Source organism: Nannobrachium achirus (assembly GCF_963921795.1).
Source record: "Nannobrachium achirus genome assembly, chromosome: 19".
Taxonomy (NCBI): domain Eukaryota; kingdom Metazoa; phylum Chordata; class Actinopteri; order Myctophiformes; family Myctophidae; genus Nannobrachium; species Nannobrachium achirus.
In genome coordinates this window covers 35,140,956-35,154,785 of record NC_137826.1, presented here as the reverse complement: position 1 = coordinate 35,154,785, position 13,830 = coordinate 35,140,956, and the positions used below count along the sequence as shown (strand labels likewise).

The window sequence follows — 13,830 nt, the reverse complement described above, 5'->3', positions numbered from 1 at the left end:
GGGGGGGGGGGGGGGGGATTTACACTGAAAGATGGACAGAGATGGAGCTTTAGAGGCCAATGCTGGCCTGGTTTGTGCACACAGCCTCCAGCAATTATAGACCAATCTTTATCCATTCCCTTCAGTCCAGATTCACTAATATACACCCAAACACTGTACACACACACGCATGCATGCACGCACGCACGTATGCGCGTTCACGTACACACACACACACACACACACACACACACACACACACACACACACACACACACACACACACCCCTCGCGCACAGTCCGACACTCTTTATCCACAGTGATTCAAGATGAGAAATACAGTGTAATATTCCAAATGGGTGTCTAGTGCAGTCTGGCTGCCACATCCCCTCAGCTGTCTCAGCCTCCCAACATAGAGGTACAGAGCCAGTACATCCCTAACCTCTGGCTAGAGACAGTCTGCTACTACACTGCACCGCTATTTAGAATGCTAATACATTAGAGGCACACTCACTGTCACACTTGAGTAACCATGGTCTGACTCTCGGGGGCAGGAAAGGTGCAGACCCTTCATTTTCCATACATTAAACATTGCATCACAGAACCTCTGTGTGTTTCTCAAAAAGCTATTAGGGTCTCCGTGACTACGTCACGTGACGGGGAACCGGTGAGAGAGAGGGACAGAGATCTCTAGTCCTTACCGTGCAGAAGACAACAGCTAAACAACACGAAGGAGAGATGTTTTTTAGCCCTTTGCTATGGAATTACTGGGATGGTTTCCCTACTGGGATCAATAACATTCTCATCTTATCTCACCCCATCTCATCTCATTTCATCGGATGTCATCTCACCTCACCTCATCCAACCTTATAGCAGGGGTTCCCAAACTTTTTTGTCTCAGGGCACCCCATAAATATTTGTTTTTAATCCGAGGCACCAGAGTAAAAGTTATAATACTCCCAGCACCTTATATTTATAGCATATGGTCGTTGTTGGGTGGAAACCTTGTATGTCCAAAACCATTCGTTTTGTATTTATCATCTGTAAAATGTACTAAACTAGTGAAAACAGCAGATCTACAAGCACACAACGCCTCGCGATGCAAGGCGTTGTGTGCTTGTAGATCGGCTGTTTTCACTAGTTTTGTGCGACAGTCTTGTATGATGAAGCAGGGCTTTACTTTACATGGAGATACAAGGTTTCTGCCCAACAGTGACGATATTTTAGTGATTATGTTGTGAGGAAAACGTTGAGATAATAGCCATTTTGGTTAGAACTGACTGAATATAACTTTGTACTACAAGTTTAAAATTATACTAAATATTTTTTCAACTGTCCAAATAAATTCAAAATATTATCAAATGATCTTGCGGCACCCCTGGACTGCCGTCGCAGCACCCCAGGGTGCCCCGTCACCCACTTTGAAAACCCCTGCCTTAGAGGCTGTTGCCTGTTTCACTACTAGTACTACAAAACAACTAAACCAGTGGTTCTCAAACTATTTCATGCCAGGACCCCCAAAAGAATATGTATTTAATTTATCCGCAGACACCCATTTGAAAATAGCTCGTGAGAGTGACCACAAATGTTTCTAAAACATTTCACAATGTTTTCAAGATTATCATTTTTAAATAGCTCCTGGCGCATTGCATAGTGTCGTGTTGTGAACGGGTTCCCACTTTGAGAGAACCAATTAACAAAATGTCAGTCACTCCAGGTGCCACCATTCAAGATGCTCCGTTCGTCAGATTGGAGGCAGTGTTATACTACTGTATTCACACCTTTGGCTGATGCAAGTCCTGCTGCTTTCACCTCGGTGACATGGAGCTGCTGCGTTCCCTCCTCATCAATGACAGCCACAGAAAAACCTACAGACAGACAGACAGACAGACAGACAGACAGACAGACAGACAGACAGACAGACAGACAGACAAAAAAGAATAGGACAAAGTACATTCAATTTATTTTCCAGTCAGTAGCCTTTTGATTAAACTACAGATTACAGCATAGCCAGTTGAGTAATGGAAACAATTAAAATGAATTAGTCATTCTGGTTCATCCCCACGTTGTCATTAAGTCAGTCTGACTCAATCAAACTCCATTACTTAAAGGATTTGATACATGCTGGACTGGTTCTCAATCAGTGGGTCAGGGCCCCAGACATGTGTGCTGTCAAAATGGTCTGGCCGGGCCACGCGGACAAAGAATCACTGTAACAGAGAGTCTTTGATGTTATTTAATGGGGAATAAATTACAACTACGCAATAAACGCTTTCATTCATTGACTTCTATTTTTACCATTCTTTTTTCCGTTCTACTGTTTTATTATCATCTTGGAAGCTCAGTCCCTGACTAATAAATAAGGTTTCAATGAATGAGAAAAAAAAGAAAGAAAAAAAAAGCAAGGTCCCAGGGTGAAATCAGACAATGATGGAAAATGTACTGTATGTGTGCAATCTGTGCATGTGTGCGTGCGTCAGTGTTGTAAAGTAACTAGTACTGTACTTAACTACACGTTTGAAGTATTTGTACTTTACTTGAGTATTTCCAATTTCCAATTTTTTACTTCTACTCTACTACAGTACATCTCAGATCCAAATATTGTACTTTTACTCCACTGCAATTATTTGAAAACTTTAGTTACTAGTTACATTTCAGATATACTTAAGTACAAATGTGAGTACTTTTTCCACCACTGGCGTGCGTGTATACATGTGTGTGCTACAGTATGCGATAGCTGTGAGAGAGACCCTTCGTACCATATCCTATGGAGCAGGACTCAGCCTTGTCAAAGTGGATGACCTTGGTTGCCTTGGGGCAGACTTCGATCTCTTTGTAGAGCTGCGAACACAGATATGAAGATGATGGGATTTAATTAGTGGAAGAACAGCGACGGCGGCACGCATGTCTGTCTCCCCGGCGTGTTCATTTAACTCTGAGCATGTACAGTACGAATGTAAGTGTCTATTTGGTTACATGTGTACACGCTCAGAGTTATAACGAATGGATTAACAACACTGAGGACTTTGCAGCGTACACTCGCGCTCCTTCACCGTCTTCTGCAATGGAATAAAATAGAGCAGAGTCCGGGACCCCTAGGGGGTCCTCCAAATCTGTGTGTGATAGAAACCTTTTTCTCCTTTTTTATATTAACCCCGTGAACCCTAGTGTCCTTATTCTGAGAACTTTAGCCAAAAAAATTACGATCAACGCCTCGCGCTGCGAGGCGTTGTGAGCTTGTAGATCGGCTATTTTTTGGCAAAGAGGTTTGGTGTAGAGGGGAAAAAGCAGACTAAGTACTTAGTGAAAGGTCAACTTTATTAAGTATTGACAGTTCAAGTGGTTAAATATCTGAAAACACAAATTGAAACGAATCAAAAATACACTGATGATTGTGCTGTCAAACAATGAAACTATGTGGAATCTATGAAAAGGTGGTTCATCTCTTTCTCAACTAAGGGGTCCTTGGCCTGAAAACGTTGAAGACCCCTGAAATAGAGTTCAATCGTGAAAAGAAAACAGAAATCAATGACAGCCGCATTCTCTGCACTCTTCCACCTCATGGATCATAATAAAGGACGTAGAGTACAGGCTGATGTTTAATTCAGGCTTCTTAACGGGGCAAACTGAGCGTGAAGGTTGTGGGGTCAAACCCAAGGTCGGGCTCTGTGAAGAGAGAGAGGTGTGGGTTCGACCTCACATGCATAGACACAGCTGTGTGTATGCAAAAACAGACCCAAACAGAAGCAAGCACACAGTAGTGTGCTTGTCACTATGATGGGGGAAAATAATATATAATGATGATAATATAATATTCTTAGCCTGGGAATGAAAAGAGAAAAGATTGAGATCAAAGCCCAGAGATAAAAGCATGACGAGATAAAAGCTAAGAGGGGGGGGGGGGGGCGGGGGAGCAAGAGAGAGAGAGAGAGAGAGCAAAGGGTTATAAAAGGGCTACTTGAGTAAAACAGTTTGGATTTTGCTGTGAAAGGAGGGTTCAGAGTGCTTCAGTTCAGTGGTTTACAGTTACAGGTGCTGAATAAAGTGGATGTTAAAGGAGTAGTAGTATCTATCTATCTATCTATCTATCTATCTATCTATCTACCCCGAAAATGTTTTTTTTTCCTATTGATTACTCATGCCATGAGACTTTAGTTCCATAAGATTTGTTTTATTTTTTTGTCGCATTCCTAAGACAATAACTTGATTACAATAAATGTATCCCCATTGATTCCGGAAACAACGGGGGTACATTTACTATAATCAAATTTCTGGCGTGAGTAATCAATAGAAAAAAGTCATCTTGGAGGTGAAGTACTCCTTTAAGGTCTTTTTCAAATACTAGAGTACTAGAATTCGGCCCTCACACCTACGCTGTGCCGATCCGGGCCGATATGTCTGAGACGGGAAAGTCCTGTTCTGGCGAAGCCCGAACTGGCGAAGTGGGGATTTGTCTCCTACCGTAGCGATCTGGCGAATCGATTGTCCACGACACTGCAAGCGGCGCGAAGGCCAGCGGACCTTGGTCCTGCTCTTCGCCCCCGAGCGCCGCAGGCGCGAGTGGCCGCGAAGAGCGGGCCAGGGCCGCGCGGCCGGCGGAGCGCCGCGCGAGTTACGAAGCCGTGGTGAATGCAATCGTTATATTTATGCCCAGGCCGTAAGGCCTGGGCAAGCGCACGATAAACGCCCTGTCCAGAAGACGTTCGCCAGATCGCTACGGTATCGGACATTTCCCCACTTCGCCAGTTCGGGCTTCGCCTAAAAGGTACGTGCCCGTCTGAGACATAGTGTTGGGGCTTTGTCAGAGTACCCGTTGTGTCTGTCGGTGCCCCTATTGTGCCCATATGGAGATCACTATGGTCATTACTATATGCCCATACCCTATATATTGTTAGACTGCTCAGTCTCATGGGACCTTAGCAGCCATGATCCCCAGCGATGTGGCCCATATAACAGGAGCCAATCTCATATGTTTCCATAGCATGAGGCAGCTTGACGTACTGTACAAGTACACCCCCTGGACATGACAGCAGGATGTCACAGGACTTACCCCCCAATACAACCCTTGATGCCGAGGGCCAAGCAGGGAGGCATTGAGAACCGTTTTATGTTCTTTCGGGAGTGAACCCCCGACCGCCAGATCTGAGAGCGGGCGCTCGGACCACAAGGCCACTGAGATGGTAGTTTGTGTGAGCTTGCACAGTAGATATACCGTCATAAGACGTTAAGTATAAATCAGGCTTTATACAGTATGAACATGAACAGAAATGCGTCCACGCATACAGAGTACACAGCATGCACTTGGAACACAATTTTGCATAATTCATTACATATGTGCAGTATATCTTGGGAATTTCGCACGCGCTTCGACACTAATCTGCAAGCGAGTCATAAAACATGCACAGACGTGCATGTGGATCTTGCCTGGGTTACAAAGAAAGCGGGTCAAGACCCCTATATTGCTACACTCGCCTCTAAATCGCAAGTGAAACATGATGCAGGGTAATTAAAACACAACACGTATCAGTTCTTTAATTACTTGAAATGAAAGTAGTTGTGTGGGTTGTAATTTAATTATTTAATGGTTGATTGTGCGGCTAGAGTATAGGATCAAGGCAGGCAATCTGGAGCATCACAGGGAGGGGCGGTGGGGGGGCTACTGTATGCTTGTTGTAGTTATTTTTTGCTCTGACAAGAGAGAATCAACGCTATTATAACTAAGCTGTACGCATGAAAACACAATAACAATTACATGACTTTGTGGATGACACAGAGAGTGGGTGGGGTATAAAAAAATAAAAAAAGAAGATTAATTCCACTCTACTGTATAAATACACAGGAGAGTGGAATTAGTCATAACAGAAAGATTTAGTCAATGCACTAGTTCATGCTCACACGGATATTTATTCTATTATTACCATTGTTGGTGGTAAAAATAGAATTATAAATCCATTGCAGCATGATCCAGTGCATGCCATTATAGGCTCTTAGCTTTAATGTAAATATAGTGATCGTTGCATCAAACTAATAATCAGACTGAACTGTGAATAGAGTGTGAAATGAGTGGGATCAAATGAGAAGACAATTATGAACATGAATATGAACACAAAGAGTTCATTTAGTCTAGCTCTCATTATGGTCAATGTAAAAGGAGTTTTGGTATTTTTTAGAGGAAACACAGGCTACAATGTAGTGGAAAGATGACAAAACCTGTGGAAAAAGAAAAAAAGTAGAAGTACTGATTCTACTTCTAGTAAAAGTAAAAAGAAAGTATACTCTGAAATGTACTCAACTAAATAAAAACGTTATTTCTACAGGCTATTCTTTGATCTCGTTTCACTTCGGGGAAAGCTCATGCCTTCAAGAGGTGTGCGCCACTACTCTTTGATCTTGTATACTTTATTACTTCCCACCTGTCAATCTATGTCCCACTATGGGACTCCCATAGTGTCCATTTTTACACTCTCAGAGTTAAATTGACACTCAGGATTTTGCGTCAGGCTGAGACACCAGGACAACCCCCCCATGTCGGGTCCTTTCTCACCAGGTCAGAGATGTCCTCTTCAGGCTTTGGGACATAGAGGAGAACCTGGCCCTCCACACACACCTTGAGACGCAGATAGTGGTTGGATGGATCCAGCTTATGGGCCTGCAAGACAAAACAAAGGTCCAGAGGACAGATGAAGAGGGTGTGTTAAATACTGAATCACATCACTTTGCCAAAAATTGTCGATGTACAAGCATCGCATGATCAACTATAAATTAAGTATGACTCAAAGTATAGACTGATAAACTAGGAAATGACAAACAATGAACGCAAGTTCTTTGTAGCCGCTGAGGTTTGATCCTCTTTAACAGAAAGCTTAGCTCAGTACTGTACAGTGCCTGCACTGTATACACACACTGTAACCCTACTGACAATTCACTGCATTAGAGGATATATGTATTCAATCATGCATGTTCTTCTACATGCATGTACTGTATATAGCACATACTTGCATAGGGGACAGATTAGGCGCTCCAGTTATTTATGCCATTTTACCACACGCACACGCACATTCAGACATACAGATCTGCTTCATATAGTGCACATGTGTCACAGTGGATAGATCCTGATGGGACATATAGGCCTACAAATACAGTATCATTAGGGATGATTCCAGTGTGCAGCCGAGTATGTCATTTACTAATTATTTAAACTGACAAAGACCATATAGGGAGGAGAGACAGAGATATTGAGGCTGGGAGGGTTCAGCAAGACCTGAGGAATGAGAAAGAGTGAAACTGTGCGTACATGCGTGCGTGCGTGTTTGTGTGTGAAAGAGAGAACGAGAGAGAGAGAGACTGAGACATCAGGATAAAAAGAGTGAGATATTGTTGATCAAGATAACAACATACAGTACTGAATCCAAAATAAGGAATGACATACTGCAAAATAAGGCACATACATACATGGAAGTGAACATCTGTTCTGTTCTTTACATACTTGAACCAAAGATAATATTACATAATACCTCAACCATCTCAACCATCCCAGGTATTGCAAACACTCACATCTATACACACTGACAGGAGGAGAGAGAGAGAGAGAGAGAGAGAGAGAGAGAGAGAGAGAGAGAGAGAGAGAGAGAGAGAGAGAGAGAGAGAGAGAGAGAGACGACGACGACCTTTGCTGCATGTCACTCCTTGTCTCTCCCCCATTTCCTGTCAGTCTACTGTCCTTTCAATAAAGGCATAAAAGCCCCAAAACAAATCTTAAAAAAGAGAGTTAGCTGTAAAATCCATTCAAATAAACCATCCAACCCACATTTAAAACTCATCAGTAAACTAAGACCTAGTCCATTTTACATTTTAATTGGCCTGTCATGGTCCATTATCTGTCCTGTCTCTGGTGTTTGCAAATTGTTGAAACGGTTAGAAGAATTTAAATGCTTTGGCCGCAAAAGAGAACATTAGCATAAAGTGATATGGTAGCGGGCAGGGTGGCTATGCAATTAACGTGCCCAAATTCAGAATGGAAAGGTCTCGAGTTCAATCCCCGCAAGAGCCATATGTCACAGTAATGTCCTTCAGCAAGACATTGAACCCACTTGTCTGCTAACTCGTTGTGAAAACTAAACCTGGACGTCTAAACTGCCTTGGTACCAGACAATAACAACCTCAGTTTTGATTTAACTAAATGGACCCTTACGGCACAGTAAATCCCGAGTGTACAAATGGAACCAACTCTTAGGGGTCCATTTGTACATTTGTATAGATTTTACTGTGCCGTAGTCCGGCTGCTAACAGAGCTTTTTTGGTAAAAAGTATGACATTTAGTATATCGTTTTTTTTATTGGCCTAAAATGTTGTCTATATACATTCATGAAACCACCTGCTGACCATCTGTCAGCATTGAGCAATTTCTATTATAGAGGGTAAAGGTTTGGGCTCATTCTATACACTCACTGTACTACAAAGGAAAAAATACCCCAAGCCTGTGCATCTACTATTGTTTGTGTTCAGCAATTTCTTCTTAAATGTGTGCGTGTGTGCGTGTGTGCATGTGTGCGTGCATGCACACTTGCATGTGTGCATGTGTGCGCATGCATGTGTGTTTGTGAGATGAGAAATGATGTTTGCGTGCCGAGAAAGGTAATACAGCATGGAACACAATGCAACGGATGCTAAGTGAAGTAAAGGGCTGGGCAAACAAGTTTTACCTTTCACATCAGCTCATGAAACAGGTGAAGAGTTATTTTATACTTTCTCCGTGGTGTGTGAAGCATTGCACCGAATGCGTGCCAAAACAACTCCCAGGTGTTCAATATTTAGTACTGCATTTGCAGTGTAAGTTGTAAAAAAAAAGAAAAAAGAAAAAAGAATCTAAACGTTTTGACAACTTATTTTGAAAGATTGAAAGTGTAGAGATACACGAAATCAAAGGCATTCAAAGCTCAGATCTCCGGCTGGAATCAAACCATTGCAATCGATGTCAACACACCAAGGTGTGCATAGTATTGTATTATATTTCCAAGTGAAGATGTGTCTGAAAATGATAATGCAGTCAGTAATAACATACTGTACCTTGCAGACGGTGTTTAGGGCGTCCAGTGCCGTCTCTCCAGGATGTATGATGACCAGGACAGGCTGGTCGTTAGGCAGACACACCCAGGAGGGAGTCAGGTAGTCAGGAACCCAAATGTCACTGTCCACGTTCTGCTGCTGGGGAACGCTCTTCACTGAGTCCTCCCTCCGACTCTGAAAAACACAATAGATGGATTCGTCATTAATATATAATATCGTCGTTGTCGGGTGGAAACATTGTATGTCCAAGACCGTTCGTTTTGTATTTATCATTTTAAAAATGAACTAAACTAGTGAAAATAGCAGATCTACAAGCACACAACGCCTCGCACCGCTAGGCGTAGTGTGCTTGTAGATCGGCTGTTTTCACTACTTTTGTGCGACGGCATTGTGTGATGATGAAGCAGGGCTTTACTTGGTGAACAAAAGTACAAATTTGAAACTTGGAGATACAAGGTTTCTGCCCAAAAGTGACGATATATTATAATATTTGCAGGCTGCAAACTCCTTCAAGATTTAATTTTCAAGTAGGCCCTGATCCACAAAAGGTTGAAGATAAAACATGAGATGATAAATGATTTACTCGTTCTTAATGTCTATTTTGTACTGCAAACATACAGCGAGGGGACATCAATATTTTACACCTCCCAGCCAGAGTTCCCTTTGCTGAATCGTTGAGTGAGTCAAACACTGATCCTAATTCAGCTGTATTTTATTTGTTCTGTTCATAGTGGCACAGACCTGTGTGGGCTGACAGCAGCGTCACTGAGTGCAGGGCACCAGATCATATTACCTTTTAATCTAATCTAAACAGTTTCATTTGCACGTGTGCGTATGCATGCGTGTGAATGTTCGTATGCGTGTGTGTGTGTGCGTGTGCGTGTGTGAGAGAGTCCCACATCTGACATGAAGTCCATGCCTTGTGACCTTTAAATCCATCAGTCTGACCCCTGCCAATCTGTCCATCCCATCAGTACAGACTCCTCTCCTCTTCCATCGCAGACTGTTTGTCACTGATAACATATCTGCTCCTATCAGGTAACCAGACAGCCAGATACCCCTTTATTCTTTCATCCCTCTCTCGTGCCCACCCCCATCCATCACTGCCTCTCCTTCTGCTACCCCCCCTCCCCCCTCCTCCCCCACTCCCTCCACCTCTCATCACGCAACTCCGACCCAAGATTTGAATTCTCACCACACAATCTGCTGATGGTTAACGATCTGCCATGGTGGTCCCTTGTTTAAGTGAACTCAGACTTTTAGTATACTCTGTGTGTGTATGCGGCACTGTGCACATTTACAGTATGATGTACATCTGATGCATGCATATACAGATACGCAGTACATTACTATATTCAGTTTCATTGTACATACCGGTACTTTGCATTTGCACATCCATTCATTTCTTAGATTGTAACTGTTTTGACGCTTGCTTTGGCAATGTAAACGTATATGTTTATGCATGCCAATAAAGCTCCTTTGAATTTCATTGAATCTATATACCCATATGTATTCACATATGTATAACACTGCACTCTATGTGTACAGTAACATACAGTACGTACAGTATGTGTGTGTGTGGGCGAGAAGGAGAAATTGGAAGAGACAAAGAGAGGCAAACATGAAGGAACGCAAACAAACACAAACACACACACATTCTTATAGACAGACAGCAGCCTGAGGTTGGGGGGTGTTGGGGGGGTGACTCCTCCTACTCCCTGAACTCCCAGGCCTCCTCGGCACCATCTGGCTCCCCTCCTGGCCTACCCAGCATGCCTCTGCTGGGGGTGGGAGACGCATGGGCAGCATGGTAAACTAACACCCCACACCCCGCAGCGCACATGCAGACGCACGCTCACACGCGCACACACACACAAACGCACGCACGCACGCACGCACGCACGCACGCACGCACACACACACACACACACACACACACACGCGGACACGGACACGGACACACACACGGACACACAGAAACACACAGGCCTCTCCAATAATCTATCCTCCCTCTGTCGAAGACATACATACAGTAGGCTCACAAAGCTGGAGAATGGTGTTTTTTTTTTGCAAGCGTTATTGTCAGTTTTTGCTTTGTTCAGACAGGACAGTGCAGAGAGAGACATTTTAAAATGTCTTCCCACTTCTACTTTCCCTGCCTGCATCCAATTCAATGAATGCACTTTACTGTACTTCTATTCTCGATCTATTTTAAACTGCATCGATTACTTGTAATGTGATGTGACAATAAAGTTTGATAAAGGACAAATATCTGCATTCATTGTCCATGGTAAATTGAGGCAGCTGAGGGCAAAGAGCGGGGAAGACGTGAAACACGTGCCCACCAGCTGGAATTGAACCGGGGATGTTCTAGTGATGTGGCCGATGTACAGTCCTATCATCAATGTATCGGTGCAGCCCTTTAAAAAGTGTTCTTGTTCCTAACATTCAACCATTATGCTCCTGCACTATCCCAAGAACAGTTAGAAAACCACTGAACCCCCCCCCCCCCCCCCCGAGGGGGCACGGTGGCGCAGTCAGTAGTGCTGTCGCCTCACAGCTAGAAGGTCCTGGGTTCGATTCCCGCCGGGGGACACTGTGGGTGCTGGGGGCGTGTTCCCTCCTCCGCGTCATCAGTGCCCACACCCTAGGTGGGGTTGGCAAAAGGGCCTTTCTGTGTGGAGTTTGCATGTTCTCCCCGTGTCTCCTAGGGTAGATACCCTCACAAAAACATGCAGTAATCCTGGTCTCTATAAAGCCTCCCCCTGGCCAGCCGGGGCGCCTGATGGAGGGGAATGGAACTGGTTGGAATAACGTGTTCCTTCCACGCGCTACGTCCAACCGGGGAAGCTCCCCCTGTCAGGTGATATAAGAAGCGGCCTGCTCACTCCTCATGCATTGAAGGAAGCATGAGCTCAGTTCGGGGCCCTCCCCAGGTTGGCAGAGGGAGAGTAGAGCCCAGGATCACAGCTTAGGCAATTGGCACCGGGTGAAAAAATGGGTTACAAAAATCGTGGGATAAAAATTTAAAGAAAAGAAAACCACTGAACCCTTTTAACTGGAAAGGTGCTTTTCGACAATGCTGACTGGGTGTAACATTATGCGAATATACACCCATCTTTCTTTCTCCTTGCCTCCCACATGTTTTAGCATGGTGCTTCACTAGCAACTTTGTATATGAGCTTCTGTGTGTGTGTGTGTGTGTGTGTGTGTGTGTGTGTGTGTGTGTGTGTGTGTGTGTGTGTGTGTGTGTGTGTGCGTGCGTGCGTGCGTGCGTGCGTGCGTGCGTGCGTGTGCGTGTGTGTGTGTGTGGAAATCAATCCCCTATAGTGCTGCTTGTGGTCCTCTACAATCAGAGTGGTTCGGTGTTCCTGTAGAAAGTGCTGCCATGAGCAGAGTTGTGACAGCATGCTGGTACTCTGCCTGCCCTCTCTCCTCTACCATGCAGACCAGAGGTCAGCCAGGATGGAGCTGACTGGAACTGTCCTTGGCACAATACGGGCACCCAGCCCTAGCATTAGCTACAGTGTGCAGTCGGTCAGTCAGTCTGTCTGTCTGTCTGTCTGTCTGTCTGTCTATCTGTCTGTCTGTCCAACATTTTCAAGATCAAAAAATGATCTTGTATGGTTGATTTTGCCTTATTGATCTCAAGGCGTGCTGTTCTGCTCAAGTGGAGGGATGCTGCCCCGCTCATGCCCAGTCGGTGGCTTTGTGATACAATGTCCTGTCTTAAACTGGAGATGTTGAGGTTCTCCATTGCCGGCCTGGGGCCCATTTGTACCACAACACAAACTGCATAATGTGGCATATTCTTTTTCTATACTTTCTTTCTTACCTTTTATTTAAAAAAAAGTTTGATTGAAAAAGATTTGAAAAGAACTTGCAAAGTTTGGTTTCCTTTCTTTTTCTGCATAGATTAAAAAGCAGAAATGGACTGTAGTAATTTAACTTTATCACATAGCTTATTAGTTACAGTGGGCTGTAGCTGAGCGGTAGTAGAGAGGCCATCTGGGAATGGAAAGGTTCACCGGTTCGACCCTCGGCTCACACAGTCAACATATTGAAGTGCCCCTGAGCAAGACACTTAACCCCTAACAACTCCCCCCGTACATTCATTGGTGCCACCTGAGCAGCCATCTCCTGGTTGAATCTAAATGATCGCTACTCCTCAGAGTTACATTAACACTGAGGATTGGAGTCACAGAGATAAAACTAAAAACTAATACAAATAATAATCATCATATGAAAATGGGGGGCCCATGGCCTAAACCGGGGGTCCTTGAAATGAAAAAGGTTGACGATCACAACCCTATATCAGGTTTAAATATATCACACCAGGTGAAGAGTGTGAGTCTTTGAAACAGGGAAAACAAAACTCAAAGAGAAACACCTGGAAATGGATCAACACATGGAGCTGACGTCTCCCCTCAGATATTAATTTAACAGCTTTTTTGGTTCATGGCCTCACGATTCTGTGATGATTATTACGCTGTACAAAAATTCACCTTGCAGGCTTTTACGGAGGCTAATGAAAGATAAAATATGGAGTGTTCATTTAACTCTGAGAGTGTACTTTCATAGTTAAATAAACACGGCCACAACCTCATTTAGTATTTGTATGTTTTTTGTATTTGTACACTTAACATTTTGTCTGATTGAATGTTTGCCTGATTGAATGTTTGATTGAATGTTTGTATGAAATAAATTAGATCTGTCTCAGTAATTTAAATTCATGCATATTTCCTTTTTTCCCAACCTAATGACCAACACGTCAGATGTATTGCG

At 43.7% G+C, this 13,830-nt stretch overlaps 1 protein-coding gene across 1 annotated transcript in view; it reads right to left on the bottom strand.

The window, feature by feature from the left end:
• The window catches only part of LOC308304308 (rho guanine nucleotide exchange factor TIAM1-like), a gene marked incomplete at its 5' end in the record, with an annotated part of 73,414 nt that overhangs the window by 38,776 nt on the left and 20,808 nt on the right, over nucleotides 1–13,830 (bottom strand). The window contains 4 exons of the mRNA XM_080748886.1: nucleotides 1,761–1,847; nucleotides 2,739–2,820; nucleotides 6,524–6,628; nucleotides 9,046–9,219. Of these exons, the coding sequence (XP_080605012.1) occupies nucleotides 1,761–1,847; nucleotides 2,739–2,820; nucleotides 6,524–6,628; nucleotides 9,046–9,219 (448 nt within the window). The remainder of the gene's footprint in view (nucleotides 1–1,760; nucleotides 1,848–2,738; nucleotides 2,821–6,523; nucleotides 6,629–9,045; nucleotides 9,220–13,830) is intronic.